The 19,950-nt window shown below is 41.8% G+C and overlaps 1 protein-coding gene across 3 annotated transcripts in view; it reads left to right on the top strand.

The window, feature by feature from the left end:
* unc5cb (unc-5 netrin receptor Cb) overlaps positions 1-19,950 on the top strand; it is a 129,245-nt gene that overhangs the window by 65,483 nt on the left and 43,812 nt on the right. For all 3 annotated transcript variants that reach the window (XM_085463730.1, XM_085463729.1, XM_085463728.1), the window contains exons 3-4: positions 8,016-8,159; positions 14,376-14,479. In XM_085463730.1, coding sequence (XP_085319856.1) covers positions 8,016-8,159; positions 14,376-14,479 — 248 coding nt within the window. The remainder of the gene's footprint in view (positions 1-8,015; positions 8,160-14,375; positions 14,480-19,950) is intronic.

Below are 19,950 nucleotides of genomic sequence, written 5' to 3'. Positions count from 1 at the left end.
AGATGCATTTTTTTCTCAAAAACACAATGTTTTTCTGGCTTTCAAACCTGAAAACACCCTACAGTACACCAAAAATTGTTCTGCCCCGAGGATCGGGTCCTCTGGCACAAGAGCAAAACGATGTACGCGATTAAGTGCTGAGGAGATTGCCGTAATTTGGGGATACCAAGCAACTTTTGGCACAACACAGAAGAGCTGCCTTGTTGGGCCTGAACCCCTACAGACCAGATGTCACTCCTTTAGCGATGATGTTGTTACATCCTTGTCGGGGGAGAAAAGGTGGTTTGAGCGGGAAAGTCAAGGAAGCTGCGTATGTGAAAAGAGAACGGCCATCTCTGAACTAAGAAAAGGGTAGATCTTTCAGTGCTGTGATTGCAGTCATTTCCCAATTTTCTGTGAATAGTATTCCTGACTGTGGATCAGTGTTCTTGTCAATTTACATTTTAAACTGAGCTCGTGCCTCGTTGTTAGTCAGTGGTTCCAGTTTCCGTCATTATGCAGCTGAGACTGAAGAGTTCATTTGGGTGAGTGATGAAACGTTTCTTCCACTGAAAACGTTGCGCATAGATGAACAGAATCAACTTTTTGGGATATGTCTGTTTACGTACCTGTTTTGTTGAGCATCAAGAGGAAGTGATGGTAGTGAAGCTCCGGTACGGTTGTTTTTAAGAATTCAGTCCCCAAAGGCACCAGAGCCATTACACACAACAGCCCAGCACTGATTGGCTGCATTCAGCCGCTGTATTGGAAATTGAGTTCGTTCTGTCACCCACAGGTACCAATCACATCGCATTTACCCTTTTCATTCCACTGTTTTGACACACACACACACACACACACACACACACACACACACACACACACACACACACACACACACACACACACACACACACACACACACACAGATAGTTTCTCCTTTACTTAAACGTGAATTCACACACATATGCATACACTTTGAACATCGGAAAGCGTGTTTTAACTTTGGCATTTAATATAAAATACCTCTGAAGTTCCATTTTACTGCAATATACAGTATGGGGGAAAAAATAGCAGTGTTAAAGATGACAGCCAGAGCATATACAAAAGAAGTATTACAGCAGTGGTACAAGATACAAAAGCAGATACACAGACAAAAGGATTCTTGCAGTGAGCACAAACATGAAAGGAGTTATTGGGGAAAAAAACAAGAAAAACAACACGCTTTCCAACCTGAAATACTTTTATTTTGTGACCTAGTGTACTTTAGGTAGAATACACCGATCTGAGCTTGTGTTTCGTAGTTATGATTATGACAAAGAAGAGGGTGAGGTATCAGTGGCTCTTAGCCTTTATGTCAGAAGGTTTTTAGCTAAAAGCATCAACACGGAAAACAACCCACACATCATACACGCACCCACTCTACATAGCCATATCCACAGGCTATTTACTGCAAAGACATTCATTCATTTATGCTCTTGCACCCAGCACAAACACACACAACACCACAAGAGCTCAGTGGATGTGTGTAGCCCTTCTCATCCCACTCCACTGCGCTCTGATTTCCCCAGATTGACAAAAAAGAAGCACCAATAGAATACGGCCAGCATGGTCAATAACACTGACAGTGTAGCCTAAAGAAATCTGATATCTTCCTCTGTACGAGTAAATCTTGAGCCCATTTTCTCTTTTTCTCTCGTCTTACCTCTGTTAAGGTGTTCTGATCATAAAATAAGAGACTGCGAGATCAAAAATGTTTATGAGACAAAGGATAGAAATTCCATTCAACTTTTCTTTTAAATACAATCAATTAAATTGTTAAAACTTAAAATTTTTTACTCTTTACTCCTTGCACTTTTGCACAGTGCTATACATACAGGGGAACACTGTATACATATTTGACTTTTATCCCAAATATACACAAACAAAGGGAAGAGACATAGTGCAAAGGTTTTAAAGGGCACATAGTTAAAAAGATAAAACTAGGTTCTATTTAAAAGATTTCACCTTCTTCGATCAGTAGTGTAGCATAAACCATACAATAAAAACACAGGGACATCCCAGAAAAAAACTTGGGAAAATGTGATTGATGAGCACATGTCAGGGAAAAGACACAATTTTCCTGTCACTGAACATGCTTTGGAGTACAGGAACATCAGCCTCTAAGAAATGGAAAGAGAATTACACAGCTGTAATTCTGCCAACTAAAAGCTTTCCTCAAAAACACATCTCTCTTTCTCTCTCTCTTTTTTTACTTACAAAAAGGACTTTTCTTCTGTTAAAAAGGCTACAAATCAGCTTTGACTCAATCCTGTGAGGCAGTAAAACATATAAATGTAAATGTTGCGAATACTTTTTAAAGGCACTGAATGACGCAAATGACATTCATTTTAAAATTTAAGATGTTTGCGTCATGAAATCCTACCGGCTGAAAGCACAATGTGTGCGTCATCAGTAGCTGGAATGCAATCAGCAATACAGGACTTGATTCACTGTACACAGCATGAACCAACTTACCTGCTGCCTTACATCACTGGTGCTGAAGTGGCTTCAGGTATATGTAATGTCTAAAGGTTTTTTTATTCCCATGAATCTAAGGTGCTGTAAGCCACAAGTAGCACATGAGCATTAAAAAAAAATACACTGCATAAAAACGATTAACACCTCAACAAGTGGCATGATTGTACATGATCTTTTTGTAAGGAGCCGGTGATTACATGCAGAGTAAAGGGGCCATTTGAAGAGTTTCTTTTGATCAGCAGCCAGTTATAAAAGTAAAACAGCATGTGCATTTGCCTGTGCAAAGGAAAAATAGTCCAAAAGAAAAAGGGAACTTATATTTACACAGTTTCCAGAAGGAAGCGTCATTCTGACATGTGGCCATAAACCATTTCAAATTGGTTGGTGCTAGATTGGATCAGCAGGAGGGCTGCTTTGCTGTGATTGGTTATTCAGTTGTCTGCCGTATGTGACGACAGACTCTTCTGACAATCTGGTAGATAAAGGTGCATTAGAAGAAGCGAATTAAAAAGTACTGTCTGAAATGTTTTTATCACTGTGAGCTTCACTTTATGTGCAGGTGTTTCACAAAGAAAGGCAGGTCATTTAGAACCAAAGCCACTGAGAAAACATTCATAATTTTAAAGGTAAGAACAAGGCATTAGCTACCCAGCTTGCATTACTAAAATATCATTGCACATTATGGCTTCAATAAATATATCTGAGTGATGTTCTGCTGATTATGTTAAAACTTTCCTGTGGTATTGTGTAAAATGATCAAACGAGGGATGTCAACTAGGAAATGGTTGAATAAATGCAATACTAGATTGTAATCTACCCACCTTGAATATGAGGTCAAAGGAAATTGGCTCATGTGCGCATCTACAATCATGTGAAAAGAACATTTTTACAGAACAGAGCATTTTGTGCAGTCCTGTGACAAAGTAAGTGCAGATTTACTGCTTCTATAGGACTTAATTTTGTTTGTTGGGTATAAAAAGAACTAGAAAGGACATGCAAGTAAGCCTGGACAGATACAACACCCAAGCAAAATAACTGGGTATTGAATGCAAAACCTTTTTGAAGATTTTGTAGGTGCTTAACGTGGCCCAAAAACATTGTAGCATTTTTAAAGGCACTTCATAGTCTCTGTGAGTGGAGAGTGCATTGATCTGTGCAAATGAGTAGCAAATTAATTATATGTAGGTGCAGGTAGTGTAACGTACACCGGAGACAGCCTGTCACTTTCTCTGAGATATACGTTAAAAGATCTAACAGATGCACCCTTCATCTCACAAGAATATCAGGGCACTTATGCCTCCCACCTCCTCCATCTCTCCTTCAGTGACCAATGGCGCCTGTTTTTGCTTGACTGGTTTGATCAATAATGTTTCCTGGTGCTAACAATAGGCTGCTAGGCTAGCTCATGTTAAAAACCACATAAATAATGAATCCTCTCAAAATGAAGCCCCTAATTTAGCCAGTTATTAATGGCTTAGGAAGATAGTAGCCCCGCCTCACTGGCCCTGACACAGTTTACACACCTTGATTTTAAATTGAATGGCCGGTTTTATTTTGTTATCATTGTATTGATATAAAGCACACTTAGAAATTCTAGCTGAGCACACATGAAGTCACTGGATGAGGTCAGCGGGCTCGTTTCAGAGCTCTGATTTTTCCATCAGGGTGATTCTTCAGATGTGTTTGAAGTGCAACACAGGAAAGGAAGAGTTTAATCCAGGTTTAGTAATCCCCGTGAAGTCATGAATGACTCTTAAAGGAGACTGATAACCACTGCAGGCATCGTCATCATTTTCGATTCTCTAATGGTATAGAGTATGCTAACAACATCAGGCGGATAATTGATCACTGTAGAGCCCTTTATGTCTGCAGCGCTGACAGAAAAAAAAACAAATGACTGATTCTTGCGCACGTTTTAGACCTTCTGAGAATTATGAGAATCTACTTACTGTTTCCACTATTGATTTTCCCTCTGCTAGACTGGATGTGATGCTCCCACAAAAGCACATCCATCATCACATTCTCAAACTAACAAAACATCCTCTCAGGCGAGCATACTGGCATCAAGTAGCGACGACCAGAGGCGCACTCTTTGGCACTCGCACATATGTGTTGAAAGCCATACACGCCGAAGCAAACGGTGACACAATAGACGTGGCTGTACCCCTGCCTGCTGGCACACTGTGTAAATTTTACATGAGAGGTAAGCTAGTGTGTGGGATGTCACTATGCTTGCTCTGTGCCAGAACAAGGAGGCTGTGTGAATTCACTGAACCCTGAAATAAATTGGCATGTTCGTTTTTTAACCATCCAATTTCTTTTGCATTTTCCATTCAACCAGAATGTCACACAGCTACCATATAAACCAATCAGAGCTGTGCTCTAATAATCTAAGGAAAAAGGTTCAGGATTTACACAGAGATAATGGTTTTTAATGGGCATACCAGCAGAGCAGGATTAGTATTCACTCCTGAGATGCTGTCTCAGGCAGTTATCAGGCAATAATCTCTCACATAATAATTAGTGATAGAAAGTCTGCTGTTACATTAACATGAGTGGCAGAGATGACTGCACATATGTAAAACTAAAGTAACACTGAGCCGGCACAACGTTTGATTTGAGCCAGGAGCCTTGATTCAGATTACTTCTTTCTTTTCTTCTCCGGTTTTCACATCACAAACTAAATTAACAAATTGTTGCAAATTAGCTTATCATCTGAATCAGTTGGCAGTGATTCACGCTGCAAAGAGCTGGATGTCAGTCAGAGATTAGATTACTGATTAAATGCACATTGCGGCACAGATGAGTCAATGATCTATGACACAGTTTTGAGACTGTACATAATAGCGATGCCACATTGACAGCACATGGTGTCTCTTAGGTAAGCTTAGTTAAAAAGATATTTTTAGCATAATGGCTAAGTTAGAAACACCCAGATATACAGTTTAGAGCTCTGGCTGATGTTGGATTTAGATGCCACAGAGCTGTTTTTGGAGATCTGTCAACACAACACAGTTGCATCTAATACAAACCAATGATGATTTGACAGAATGGTCAGTACTACTGTCAGCGGTTGCTATAAGGCACACATACAGTAAGACCTACATAATGATATTTTCTGCTTTATTGGCTCAGCCCAAACACTGTAAGCTTTGTTGCTTTGTGATTTATTTTTTATTTTTTTTGTGGAAATTTCCAAACTTGATTATCTAGAGCAGGGGTGTCAAACATAATGCCCATGGGCCAGAATCGGCCCAGTCAGGCTGTGGAAAAAGTGAAGGAGGGCATACATTTTTTACTGTTTTCATAAGACCTCCCCCACTGGCCATTCGCACTGCACCAAAGTAATAGAGATAAACAGTGACATGACAGGAACATTTTTTTCACCATCTGCTATAGAAATACTTATTTATTTTTTTATATGGGTCTTTGGTTTAAAAAAAAAAAAGGTCTGTTTTATTATTACAAAACACTCTGAGCAATGAGATACCAGAAAATATTCAGTTATTTTGTACATTAATTCTCACAATTTAAGTCCAAAGAGTCGTGCTGACAGATTTTTCATTTACTTGAGCAGCATTTCTTCATCTTGTATGAAACCTGAGACGTACTGTTGAAATTGCTCTTCTTTATCTTATAATAAGATACCTCAGAGATTCATTCAGGATGTTGTTAAACTTCTTTACATTGAAAGAAAGGGCAGCTTCACTGGTCCGACCCAAGATGTAAAATGATTTTGACAGCTATGACTTGGAGAATGGTACAGTAGAAAAACAAAAAGTGCAAAATTCAAAACTGGTACCTATCAATACCTACCCTTAAAGTTGCAAATAGGTAATTTATTCATTTAATACAGTAACTCTAACTTTGAAGAAGAAAAAAACTCCCTTACAGTTGTAGTCTTTTGTCAACACAGGCATTAATCATTAATTCCACCACAGCCCACTGTTTAAATTAGCGTGCACTCTGTACAGCCCTTTTAATTTGTGCCCTGTCAAGAGACCCCAGCCACACTATTCTTTTTGAATTAACAGACAATGATAGGGGGTTGTTGCAGACAACCTAATGTTCAACAATAGGATTAAAATGACCCAAAGATTTGAACATTTTTGCAGAAAAAAATAGAAAAAAAGTTTGCACCACTCTTTAAGTGCTGAGTTAAAATAGATTTGTTACCAATTCAACAAACAGTTAGTCATCGTCTCAGCTAACAACAAACCTTTCTACAGGGCAAGGCACTAAAACTCGATGACTAATGACTGGGGGGGAAGCAAATGACAGGCATTGTTTTGGAACTGATGTCAGGGCCTGAATTTGGTATACAAACAACATGGTGCTGATGGCACAGGCAGCTGCTGATGGTGTAATGGTGCGGGGAATGCATACAAAAAGGCGATTCAAGAACAACTGGCAGCGATTTGATAGTCCCACTTTCACATCATTGCTGACCAGGTACATGAGCATGAGAGTTCCAGGAAAATGACATCAGCTTAATTTCTTTCCAGTAGGATACACAAACCCCTTATCTAAGCCTAATGGGGCAGCACTGTTGGGATGAGGTGGCATGGGATATTCACAGCGTGAAAGTTCTTTTTAAAAAATCTGCACAAATGTTGCAGGACTGCTGGATGTGGATCCATGCAAAATGCGAGATGTTCCAGTGCCCAGCAGCATCCAAATGCAGTTATAGGGACCATCTCCATACATATGGAATACTTTACTTCTATTAGTTACAAGCGTGCTCTCGGTTTAGTTCGGATACTTGTTGAGATTCTCATGATGTCTGCAAAACGCAGTCTGTTGCAAATGCATTTTTTTCTCAACCTAGCCTTTTTGAATGCATCATTGTCCTCTTAAATGTCCCATCCTGTCAGAAAAAATATTATGGATTGAGAAATGAAATAAGCACTGTACTTCAATAAACGTCGGTGTGTCACATAACGCACGCATAGACTGTTCCTAGGTTGCATGTACATAACTCAAATGCTCCAACAAATAGGCATTTACAGACATGCAGAGATGTGCACACGCTATGGTAGCAGCATAATCTGCTCTAGAGGGGCAGCTGTGGGTAGAGGCATTTGTTTTGGGGATGATTTGTTTGTTTGGGCCCTGGCACCCAGATGAGCAGTAATCAGAGGAGTTAGCAAACAGGATTGTGTTAGCCATGACGCTGAGAATCCTCCCCCACAAGGCCCAGACCCAAGCAGCTCAGTGCTCTGGCTCTAGAATCAGGACAGACTGACACAAGAATTTCACTCGCATGTGCTGTGCCAGTGTGCCTGCACATGTGATGTGACAATAAAAGTGATTTGATTTGATTTGATATGTGTTGTTTGAGTTTGGTGTGTATGATGTCACATTATTTTAACCATTTCAGCTGTCCATCTGTTTATATTTTCTGGTGTTCAAATTAATGTCATTTTCCTGCACGGTCAATTCTTTGTTTTTTGTTCTGTTTACTGTTTCACGTCTCCGTGATTTAAAAAAAAAATCCTTTATGTTCTTTTTCCCAGGTTTGGTCGTGAGGGAGGCCAGCATAGAGATCACTCGGCAGCAAGTGGAGGAATTGTTTGGGCCAGAGGACTTCTGGTGTCAGTGTGTGGCCTGGAGCTCCGCTGGGACCACCAAGAGCCGCAAAGCTCATGTCCGCATCGCCTGTGAGTATACTCCCCCTCCTTTCATCCCTCTCTTCAGGCCATTATTCACTTATCATCTCTCTCATCTTTGTATTTCTCTCCAAACAAAACCTCTCGGTTGCCAAGAAAACGCATCTCAGCGATGGACTTGTGTATCTTCACAGATTCTGGAGATAGTAGCAGTGAAAAGGAGGTTTTGCTAACATGAGATTCAAGCGTCCCTTTGAACTTGAGTTGGTAAAAAGCCAGTACAGTGGTTTCCTTGCGGGCAGCACAGACCTGAAGAAGAAGCACAGAGGGGGAGAAAAAGAGCTGAAGTGGCGTCTGTGCACTAGGAGAGCTGTGGTGCATGTTTATGACTTCATTTGTGTATGGTCCTCCTTTGTTCTCGGTTTGTCGTCCTGCTGAAAAAGCACCACGCAATTGTTTCTAAATAATGAGAAACATTCTGTACTGGATCTAAAGTTTGGGCTCATTTTTTTACAGTTTTCCCCAAAGGATGTGGCAAAGAAAATCAGAAAAAAAGGGTAATGAAACCCCAGAAGACATGATGCAGAAAGCAAGAGCTGCTTAAGTCTGACTGTGACATCAAGGCAACATTTTTGCAACACAGCTATTACGTGACACAACTACTTACACGTTTTTGTCAAAATTCCACCTGAAGGAAATCCTATTATAGTATCGGCTAGATCATTGCACTTCCACCTCCTGTCAAGTAGTTTCAAGGCACCGTGACTGATGCATCTTTCCCATCTTCACTGTTTCTCTTTAGACTTGTGGCAAACTGGGGGAAAAAAACCCTGCAATACACACTTGGAGAGTGTATTGTAGTTTATGTCAAATATATTGTCAAAACTGGATAAGGATATGACTTGAGCTGTTGATGTTTGGTGGGGAACTGTCAGAATGATTTCATCTTTGCTATACAGTGCATCAGAAAGCACCTCGCAAAGTCAATATCCAGGATTTCACCTGAACCGCTCAATTAAAAGCAACTTAGCAGTGATGGAGCTGTCTCTCCCTATTTTTATTCGATCATCTCCACTTCTTTGTATTACTAACTCTGTATTTGCTCCATATTCTGCACAGTTTGTCTCTGAATTTAGTGCATTCCCCTTTATTTCCAACACCAGTATCTCTTCCTATTACTGCTTCTATTATACTAGCCTGGTGAATCCGAATCACGCCTCTCAGTCTCCCACTGAGTCCACTCCCGCTGCTCCACCTCCTATAATCACCCGTGATGAGCAGCCTGCCAGCACTAACCTATCCCTCAAATCACAATGGACCCCTCTTCCCCTCCCATTAGCTTCTGCTGAATGGATTAGCTCCTCTACTGGGCTTTCTCTCCAGGCAGGCTTCTTGTCAGAGCCAGACTCTATCCCGTTAGGCTAATGGAAACTGGGGTTGTTTTCCTCTCCTCTCCCATCATCTAAACATATACTGTTTAATCAGACGGTGAGTCACATCTAGCGCAGATGAGTTAAGAGGCTGCCGTGTTGAAGAAGGAGCTTTCAGACTTGCTGGAAGTTCGGCTGAAATTATTGTGAGAGCCTGTCAGAGGAAGAGAGAACGTGTGCATTTCTTGTGTGTCCTTCCCTTCATGTGACCTCCACAGAACCGTTTTAATTGGCCTCTATTTTTGGGGTGCAGTTATTGCTTGCCACCGAGGGGTAATGAAAGTATTTTCACAGAAGCAAATTAAATAAATTAATCAAATCAGAAGAAATGGCTTTCAGGACTGGCGGAGGGGAATCATACACAGAGAGAGCAAATTGATTTTCTTGTCTGTTTGTGGACTTTTGGAGCAGGTAAAACCAAAGCAGCATTGCATGTGACTTTCCTCGGGATTAAAACTCTCAGAGTAGGCCTCCTGATATCGGATTGCACCAGTAGCTAATGATTTACTAAGCAAGAAAAGTAATAATTTCTGAAGTCCGCAGTGCTGGTGTAATTTTGCCTGACAAGTAGCCACTTAAGGTAATGGTTGTCATATGTGTATCTTTCTGTGGGCCTGCGAGGCTGGAAGTGTTTGCTTGCTGAGGGGAGAATGGTGTGTCTCCCGCAGGAATGTCTACTCAGCTGCTCCCACACCCTCTATGCCGCAGTACCGCTCAGGGTTACGAGAAGTGAGGAAAGGAGAGACTCCAGCAGGGAGGTGTAATTTAAACCGACATCCAATAAAAATCTATATTGCAAAATAATCGCTCGTATGCTACTTACTGTTTCATCACAGGTACATTTTGATTAGTGAACTACAAAAGCAGCGGGTGTTCAATTTTTAGTTGAACAAGAAGGCTGAGGACTAAAAGTGTGAATATTCCACATAAACACACAAACACTGGCCTTTGCCACTGATAGTAACAGTGTTGCCTGTTAAGCGAATTTATGCTCTGAATAGTAAATGCATAATTTAACTAAGAAGAGCTATGAAATGAAAGGAAGAAAAAGAATTGGGTTTTGTTCCAAACAAAAAGAGAATAAAATATGTAATAGGAACCCACCGGCCACTTCATTAGGAACAATTTGCTAATAGCAGGTTGGACTTTTTTTTTGCATTCAGAACTGCCTCAGTTCTTCATGGCACAGATTCAACAAGGTGCTGGAAACATTCGTGAGAGATTTTGGTCCATATTGACACATTTGTAGCCCATTCATCTCCTGCATGTACATGATGTGAGATGAGATGTTGTGGCCATGGGAGTTCTTTGTATACAGTGAACTTACTGTCATATTCATGAAACCAGCTGGAGATGATTTGAGTTTTGTTTATGCAAAATTCTGACCCTACCATCTGAATGTCACAGCAGAAATCAAGACTTGTCAGACCAGGCAGCATTTTTCCAATCTTCTGAGCCCATGCGAGCTTTAGCTGCAGTTTCCTATTCTTAGCTGATAGCAGTGGCGCCTCACGTGGCTGCTTTAGCCCATCTGCTTCAAGGTTTGACATGTCAAACGGTTATTTGAGTTACTTTTCCGTTCCTTTCAACATAAAGCAGTCTAGCCATTCTCCTCTGACACCTGGCATCAGCAAGTCTGGTATTTCAGAAACTGTTGCTCAATAGATATTTTCTCTTTTTTGGGTGTTTTCACTTTATTCAGGATCAGGGGCGGGGGTGCCAAAACACCTCGGACAGGTCGCCCGTCTAATGCAGAGCTTAGACAGAAACCATTCACGCTCACATTCACACCTATGGCCAGCTGTTAGTTAACCTGACACATGCATGTTTTTGGACTGTGGGGGAAGCCAGAGTACCTGGACAGATAATTTAATTTGTTAGATTTGACTGTAGTGCAAATTTTATAAATCATAAAGTTATCAGTGTGTACCTGTCATACCGTGACTTCTAATTATTTTATCGTTAAGGTAGCATCCATCGCTATAGAATAGTTCTGATGTATCTCCTTTCCTTTCCTCCTGCCCACTTTATCTTAAGGAAACCAAACAGCTTGTGTGTCCTTGGATTGAATTGGAAAAACCTCTGTCAAAGAATATACCCCTGCAGCCATTCTTTCTTTTAATTTCATACCAGACTTTTACGGAAATTACTTTCAATTCAGCAGTCACCCTTTCAGCCATTACAATACATTGAAATGTGCTGAATTATAACATATTCCCCTGAAGACACAGGTACTCACGGGTTGAACTGGAACAAGGATACCTCATGAATTTGTTATTTTAAGGATCATTTTTCCAAATAAAAAATGAACCGTAAAATGACTATAGGTATTCTTTAGTGTTTCCAGGTGCTGCATCATCATGTATTCTGTAATAGGAACATGATCTGTCTTCTTCCCTTCGGGGATGCAGACCAGTTCATTCTAAACAGTGAAACATGTCTATTTTAAAATAATGTCTCTAAACCTAATAGCTATTGAATGAAATGAAAGCAAATGAAGAAACAAAAAAAAAAAATCTGTTGTGATCAGTCTTTGGAGATCTCTCGTTTTATTACAGGTGGTAATGCTCTTTTCATTCTGTATCCATTCATACACCATCTCCCCAGACACTGAAAAGCATTTCTTTACTATGATAGATAAGGAAAGTGTATCCTGTTACACACTGTGCCTAAGAGTCTTGAGAGTCTTTAGAGATTTACACGCAGTTTGCTTTGACTTTTCAAGTGCAAATCCTGCCATACGATCTGTGTCACTTCAGACTGTATGCCCACATCTAAAGTCCATGTGCTATTCTAGGACTATAAAATATAATAAATCTGTGCCTTATGTTGGTACACAATGTCAGTAGCTGTACATTTCTGTATTAGCAGCGTTCTCTGAAGAAGAACAGCTGTATCCTTTTAAAAGATCGAGTCCCCGAATGAAGGTCACTGCAGGATTTGTTTTCATGGACACAGTTAGGTGTGGGTTGAAGAAGAAACTAATATATCTGCTTGCTGTGGACTTTCCATGTGGTCCCTCTGCTTTTAGGGTTCCTTCAGGTACTTCGGCTTCAACAGTCCAATGACATGCAGGTTAGGTTAGCCGGACTTTCTAAATTGGCCATAAGGGTGGATGTCATCATGCAAATCTCTGTGTGTTTGTTAGCTGTGTGATGGACAGGCAACCTCTTCTGTCTCTGCCCCGCTTCTCTGTCCCCAGTGTCACAACTCTGGTTGGTTAAGCATTTAAAAAAATAGAGAAGGGATGGGTGAACTTTTTTTAATGTTAATTAAGAGCCCATGTTGGCTTATCAAAAATAGGATCTTCAGGTCAGCCTTCATTCTATAGCTTGTATAGTTCAGTGCTGCCAACATCAAAAGCTACAGGAAGTTGGTGTAATGCAAAATACAGTTTTATAACTGGGTTTTTTGTTTTTTTTGAAGCGCAATGTAAAACGAATTAAATGTAGTAAGTAACATGTGGCATGTGGTTGTTTTTCTAGAGAAAAGAGCTCTAATGGGTGCAATCATGTCCAAGTCTCTCCTCTGAGCAGCTCATCTCAGTTAGACTTCCTGGTAAAATAAAATACAGTAGATGACATTATTTTTCAATATTTTGATGAAAAATTAACATACATTACAATACATTACATTACATTACATTTCAAAATGCATTTTTGGTAGAATAACCAGTGACATCTGTTAGATTATAAAGCTTGCATTCTCGACATTGGTAAGTTGTCATATTTCCGATTGACTGACAGATGTATAAATATCTACCAACTACTCAAGGCCACCTTTGTGGTACTTCTTGCTGCAGTTTGCTGTGATGGCACGCACGCATGCACACAAACACTCACACTCTCTCTCTCTCTCTCACTCACACACACACACACACACACACACACACACACACACGCACACACACACACACACACGGACGCACGGACGCACACAAAGAAAGAGACAGCTGGTGATAGAGCCTTTTGGTTTGTTTTACCCTTCAGTCATTCTTGACTGTGCGCGTTTCCTCATCCACATACAGTATAGGTGCCACATTTTGTACATTTGTCTCCTCAGGAAAGGGAACAAAGTTATGTAGAATTGTTGTCTGGAATAAAATATGTTTTTGTGCTTTGCTGAATGAAGTTATTCACCCCCAAACCGAATGTGTCAATAAAAGTGTGTATGACGAGAATTTTGCAATGCTTGTGAAAATGGTATCACTGGGGTTTGGAGGATTGATTGTAGACATGATGCTTCAGTGCCTCTAACGTTGCTAAGTACTACTGTACCTCCTCTCCTCTCCTCGCCCCTTCTCGTCAGTTGATGCCCACTGCTACTGTCTCAGTCTGTGCAGCATGATATATGTCTAATGGGCTTCAGGTTCCAGTGTAGCATGACACCTTCAGTAATCCTAGCCTGTCAGCTCCACTATACCTTCCCTGCACTAATCCATAAGGGCTCTCACGCCAAGAAAATGTTGGTTTTCTGATGGAGCGCAAGTGAGCCCCTTCTCCATATTTTCCATCCATCTATTTCAAGCAATCTGTGTGTGTGTGTGTGTGTGTGTGTGTGTGTGTGTGTGTGTGTGTGTGTGTGTGTGTGTGTTGAAGATGAGCTTGGAGACATAACACTCACCTATAGTCTGTTTTATATATACTGCTTTTACATAGGCAGGTCTTATTGACAACTTAACCTTTCTTTTCTTTTAATTGTTTTTATAGTTTGTGACATTAACACTGGTCGGCTTTGTGTTTAATCTTAAACATATTTCAGGATATACTGTCGATCTTCCAGTATGATACACTTTCATTTAGCACTAATACACAATGTCTTTTATGTGTTTTTTCAGACTTGAGAAAGACATTTGACCAGGAACCTCTTGGAAAAGAAGTGTCACTTGAACAGGAAGTGTTACTTCAATGTCGCCCACCCGAAGGCATCCCAGCTGCTGAGGTAAGGTCCAAAAGGGTGTTTCATGAAGCCAGTGCACGTTTGTTGTTAGGATAATATGTTTGAACAGGTAAGTACTTTTCAGGGAAATGAAGGCAAAATGCTCTCACCTCAAATCCACCCAACTGACTTCTTTAAAAAGAGGTAATTTTCACTGACTTTTGGGATGGGTTTTTGGAGATATGCCATCATTATTCTTGGCATTATTTTTTGTTAAGTATATAAAATGTTAAAATATCACCTACAATATTGTACTGCATAGTGAGCTCATGCATTTTTTAGCATATATTGTAATTTTGGTAGTGTCAGTCACTGATTCTGTTCTTCTATTCTCTAAATAATTCAGGTAGAAACTGTGTGTTGATTACAGAATTTGCCTCAGTTTTAAACTTGCCTATTTCAGAGGTTTCAAATAAAATAACACTGAATAAATCTGACACGCCACACTGCGCAGATAAGGACATTTTTCACCACTGCCCGGGTTATTAAAGTTCTTTGGGTATTTCCTGAACATCGGCCTGTCACTGCAATTTGGAGGAGAGAAAATTGTAATTATCTGCCGAGGGATAAAAAAAAAAAATACATTCAGTTGTGTGACTTTGCTACCTTAGCTTGGCCAGTATCTCCTCCCTGCCGTTCTTTCTCCCTGCCCGACAGTAGAACCCTATTAGGACTGTATTTGAAAAGGCTCAGTTGAGATTGCAGGACCATAGATACAGGATGAAAGTGTGGTTTGATGGTTTGGTCGGGAGGTGGTTTTTTTTCAGTTGTGAGTTGTAGGGACTGAACTCTGTAAAAGCTTATGAATGACCTGGAAAAGCTGAGTTAAGTGAGTGGAACTGCACAGCATTTATCCCTGCTGAAAGTGCTGACAAGCTCAATGGACGAAAGTTTAGGAGTAGCACTCCGCAGACTCTCCTCATACAAGCCAGGCTTTAGTCAGATAGTTTTCCTGTAACAGCTGTATAGTAATGGTGATTTCTACAGCCTGTCTGAGGTTACTGTAAGCCCTGGATTAGCTCAGTGTAGCGATCAAAGACCTAGCTTGATTACAATCATACCACATCCTTCTGAATTGCTGTGGCAATCCAGATGTACAGTGAAGAGTAAACAGGAGATTCTGTTCGCCTGGAGTAAAGGAGCCGCTGTTGTTTTAGTGTAGATACCATCAACTGAGAAAACAGAGCACTCATACGATGTTTAGCTATTGTAGTAATTGACCTCTTTTAAAAACATTATAGTCTTTTCAGATTTCCCTTCACTTGTATTCAGACTAAAGTCAGTAATTGCTTTCTATTTACTTTTCTTTCCATGATCTACCTGACTTTTCAGTGTGTGTACAGAGGCACACTTCCAGCTCTTTTAACTAGTCCCTCTTACCTCATGGCTGCTAAAAAAGACAACAGTCCCATTTTACTAGATAGTTCCCCCACCCTTTTCTTCTGAACTCAAACTCAGCTGCCTCGGAGGGAAAACAAACAAAACCGAATGCTGCTTTTTCATCTGTGTTTGTCAGGCCTCTTCTCACATAAGCTCGCCAGAGAAAAAACCTTGGAAAAAGCAGATGGGCTAAGTCTGTGGTTACATATGAATCTGGAGAAATATGTAGCAGCCGCTGTTGAGAGAAAGATCTGTCATATTTCACCGGCTCAAGACACAAAAAAATATAGAGAGGATGAAGGCAGAAGGAGGAGAGCTGTTAAGGTTTGTCGGGGATTGGATCCACTGAGTTGTTGTCAGGCCTCCAATGAGCTGTCAGCTCACTCTGTGGTTCCTTTGCAGGCCTTTGCCCAGAGAGCAAGAGGCTGGCAGGATGGCAGAGCTGTGGCGGAGCCATAAAAACCCCATACTCTCACAGCACTTTTTTTTTTTAAATCATGTGCCGTGTGGCTTCTCTGTCATAAAAAAGTACAAGTAAGGCATGCACATCTGCTGACTGTCCATGTACTGCATTGTCATATGTTTTAACTTCCACTGACATGTTCCCATGACAGTGTACCAGCAAGGACATTAATTTGCCTGCATACAGAGAACTTGCTGCCAAAAGACTGTTCGTCCATTCCATGTAATTACCGGTGTGATTCCTGGCTCACCAGCCAAAATTAATTCACATGGACTGCAAAATAGATTCACCACTAATAAATGACAAGGAAGAATCTGAATTCTGTGCTTCCTCTTTTCAGTTGAGTATATATATATATATATATATATATATATATATATATACATATATATATATATATATATATATATATATATATATATATGCGGGCGGTTTATCCTTCAAGCTCGGGTCCTCTACCAGAGGCCTGGGAGCTTGAGGGTCCTGCGTAGTATCTTAGCTGTTCCCAGGACTGCGCTCTTCTGGACAGAGATCTCCGATGTTGTTCCCGGGATCTGCTGGAGCCACTCGCCTAGCTTGGGAGTCACCGCACCTAGTGCTCCGATTACCACGGGGACCACCGTTACCTTCACCCTCCACATCCTCTCGAGCTCTTCTCTGAGCCCTTGGTATTTCTCCAGCTTCTCGTGTTCCTTCTTCCTGATATTGCTGTCATTCGGAACCGCTACATCGATCACTACGGCCGTCTTCTTCTGTTTGTCTACCACCACTATGTCCGGTTGGTTAGCCACCACCATTTTGTCCGTCTGTATCTGGAAGTCCCACAGGATCTTAGCTCAGTCATTCTCCACCACCCTTGGGGGCATCTCCCATTTTGACCTCGGGACTTCCAGGTTATACTCGGCACAGATGTTCCTGTACACTATGCCGGCCACTTGGTTATGGCGTTCCATGTATGCCTTGCCTGCTAGCATCTTGCACCCTGCTGTTATGTGCTGGATTGTCTCTGGGGCATCTTTACACAGCCTGCACCTGGGGTCTTGCCTGGTGTGATAGACCCCAGCCTCTATGGATCTTGTGCTCAGAGCTTGTTCTTGTGCTGCCATGATTAGTGCCTCTGTGCTGTCTTTCAGTCCAGCTTTGTCCAGCCACTGGTAGGATTTCTGGATATCAGCCACCTCCTCTATCAGCCGGTGGTACATACCGTGCAGGGGCCTGTCCTTCCATGATGGTTCCTCGTCTCCCTCCTCTTTCTTGGGTTTCTGCTGCCTGAGGTATTCACTGAGCACTCGGTCAGTTGGGGCCATCTTCCCAATGTATTCAGAGATGTTCGTTGTCTCATCCTGGACTGTGGTGCTGACACTCACCAGTCCCCGGCCCCCTTCCTTCCGCTTAGCGTACAGCCTCAGGGTGCTGGACTTGGGGTGAAACCCTCCATGCATGGTAAGGAGCTTTCTTGTCTTTATGTCAGTGGCTTCTATCTCCTCCTTTGACCAGCCTATTACCCCAGCAGGGTACCTGATCACGGGTAGGGCGTACGTGTTGATGGCCCGGATCTTGTTCTTACCATTCAGCTGACTCCTCAGGACTTGCCTGACCCTCTGCAGGTACTTGGTGGTTGCAGCTTTTCTAGCGGCCTCTTCATGGTTCCCATTCGCCTGCGGGATCCCCAAGTACTTGTAACTGTCCTCTATGTCTGCAATGTTGCCTTCTGGTAGTTCAATCCCCTCAGTTCTGACTACCTTCCCTCTCTTTGTTACCATCCGACTACACTTCTCCAGTCCGAACGACATTCCAATGTCATTGCTGTATAGCCTGGTAGTGTGGATCAGTGAATCGATGTCTCGTTCACTCTTGGCATACAGCTTGATGTCATCCATGTACAGGAGGTGGCTGACAACTGCTCCGTTCCGTAGTCGGTATCCGTAGCCAGTCTTGTTAATGATCTCACTGAGGGGGTTCAGGCCTATGCAGAACAGCAGTGGGGACAGAGCATCTCCTTGGTAGATCCCGCACTTGATGGTGACTTGTGCTATGGGCTTGGAGTTGGCCTCTAGTGTTGTACGCCACATCCCCATTGAGTTCCTGATGAAGGCTCTTAGGGTCCCATTGATCTTGTACAATTCTAGGCATTCCAGTATCCAGCTGTGGGGCATTGAGTCATAGGCCTTCTTGTAATCAATCCAGGCAGTGCACAGGTTGGTCAGTCTGGTCTTGCAGTCTCGGCTGATTGTTCTGTCTACCAGTAGCTGGTGTTTTGCGCCTCTGGTATTTTTGCCAATTCCTTTCTGTGTCCCGCTCATGTATTGACCCATGTGCCTGTTCATCTTAGCCGATATGATGCCTGACAGGAGCTTCCATGTAGTACTGAGGCAGGTTATTGGTCGGTAGTTGGAGGGGACCGGTCCCTTCTTGGGGTCCTTGGGGATCAGGACCGTCCGGCCTTCAGTTAGCCATTCCGGGTGTCTCTCGTTAACTAGCAGCTGGTTCATTTGTGCTGCCAGACGCTCGTGGAGTGCAGTCAGCTTCTTCAGCCAGTAGGCGTGAACCATGTCGGGCCCTGGTGCTGTCCAACTCTTCATACTGGAGACCCTTTCTTGGATATCTGCCACTGTGATGGTTACTGGACCCTGTTCAGGGAGGTCGCTGTGGTCTGCCCTCAGATCCTCTAGCCACTGAGCATTGCCGTTATGGGTTGCATCCTTCTCCCATATGCTCTTCCAGTATTGCTCCGTCTCCAGCCTTGGTGGTGCTGTTCTCTTATTGTTCCCTTGCCACTGAGAGTACACCTTTGCTGGTTCTGTGGAGAACAGCTGGTTTATTCTCCTGCCTTCTATCTCTCTGGTGTACCTCCTCAAGCGGCTGGCCAAGGCTGTGAGTCTTTGCTTGGCAGTTTCCAAGGCCTCAGGTATGGACAGCTTGCTGTATTTCTTAGGCACCTTATTTGTCGCACCTTTCTGCAACTCCGTTAGTTGGCTAACCTCCCTCCGTGCTACTTTGATCTTGCCCTCTAGCCTCCTTCTCCATGGAGGGTACTGCCCCTTGTGGCTGTTCAACTTGTAGCCAAGCATCTCACTGATCACTGCTGCCGTATTGTAGATCAGCTTGTTAGTGTCGGTAATCGTGGTTGTAGGTATTGCCCGTAGTGCTGCATTAACATCATCTAGCAGACCTTCTGAGGGCACTTCACGTAATCTTGGTAACCGGCTACGGGGATCCAGGTTTCAAGCTTGGCCATGATCCTATTTTTCAGGTATATATATATATATGTGTGTGTGTGTGTATATATATATATATATATGTATATATATATATATATATATATATATATATATATATATATATATATATATATATATATATATATATATATATATGTATATGTATTAGGGGTGCAACGATACACAAAATTCACGGTTCGGTTCGGTTCGATACTTTGGTGTCACGGTTCGATATTTTTTCGATACAAAAAAATGTTCATGCCTTTTTAATTTGTCATTTATTAAAATTATAAATATATATTTTAACTCAAAAATACAGTTTTTAAAATTAACCCTAACCCTTGTGCGTGTTTTTTATTTTGACAGCGAATGCGCACCTGCGGACCACTTATGTGCAGCCCTGGTTATTT

Source organism: Copadichromis virginalis, linkage group LG7, assembly GCF_057382275.1.
Source record: "Copadichromis virginalis isolate Kocher_CV1m ecotype Utaka linkage group LG7, C_Virginalis_male_GT1.1, whole genome shotgun sequence".
In the NCBI taxonomy this organism is placed as follows: domain Eukaryota; kingdom Metazoa; phylum Chordata; class Actinopteri; order Cichliformes; family Cichlidae; genus Copadichromis; species Copadichromis virginalis.
The sequence above is the reverse complement of the archived record's forward strand: the minus strand, read 5'-3'. Positions and strand labels throughout refer to the sequence as shown.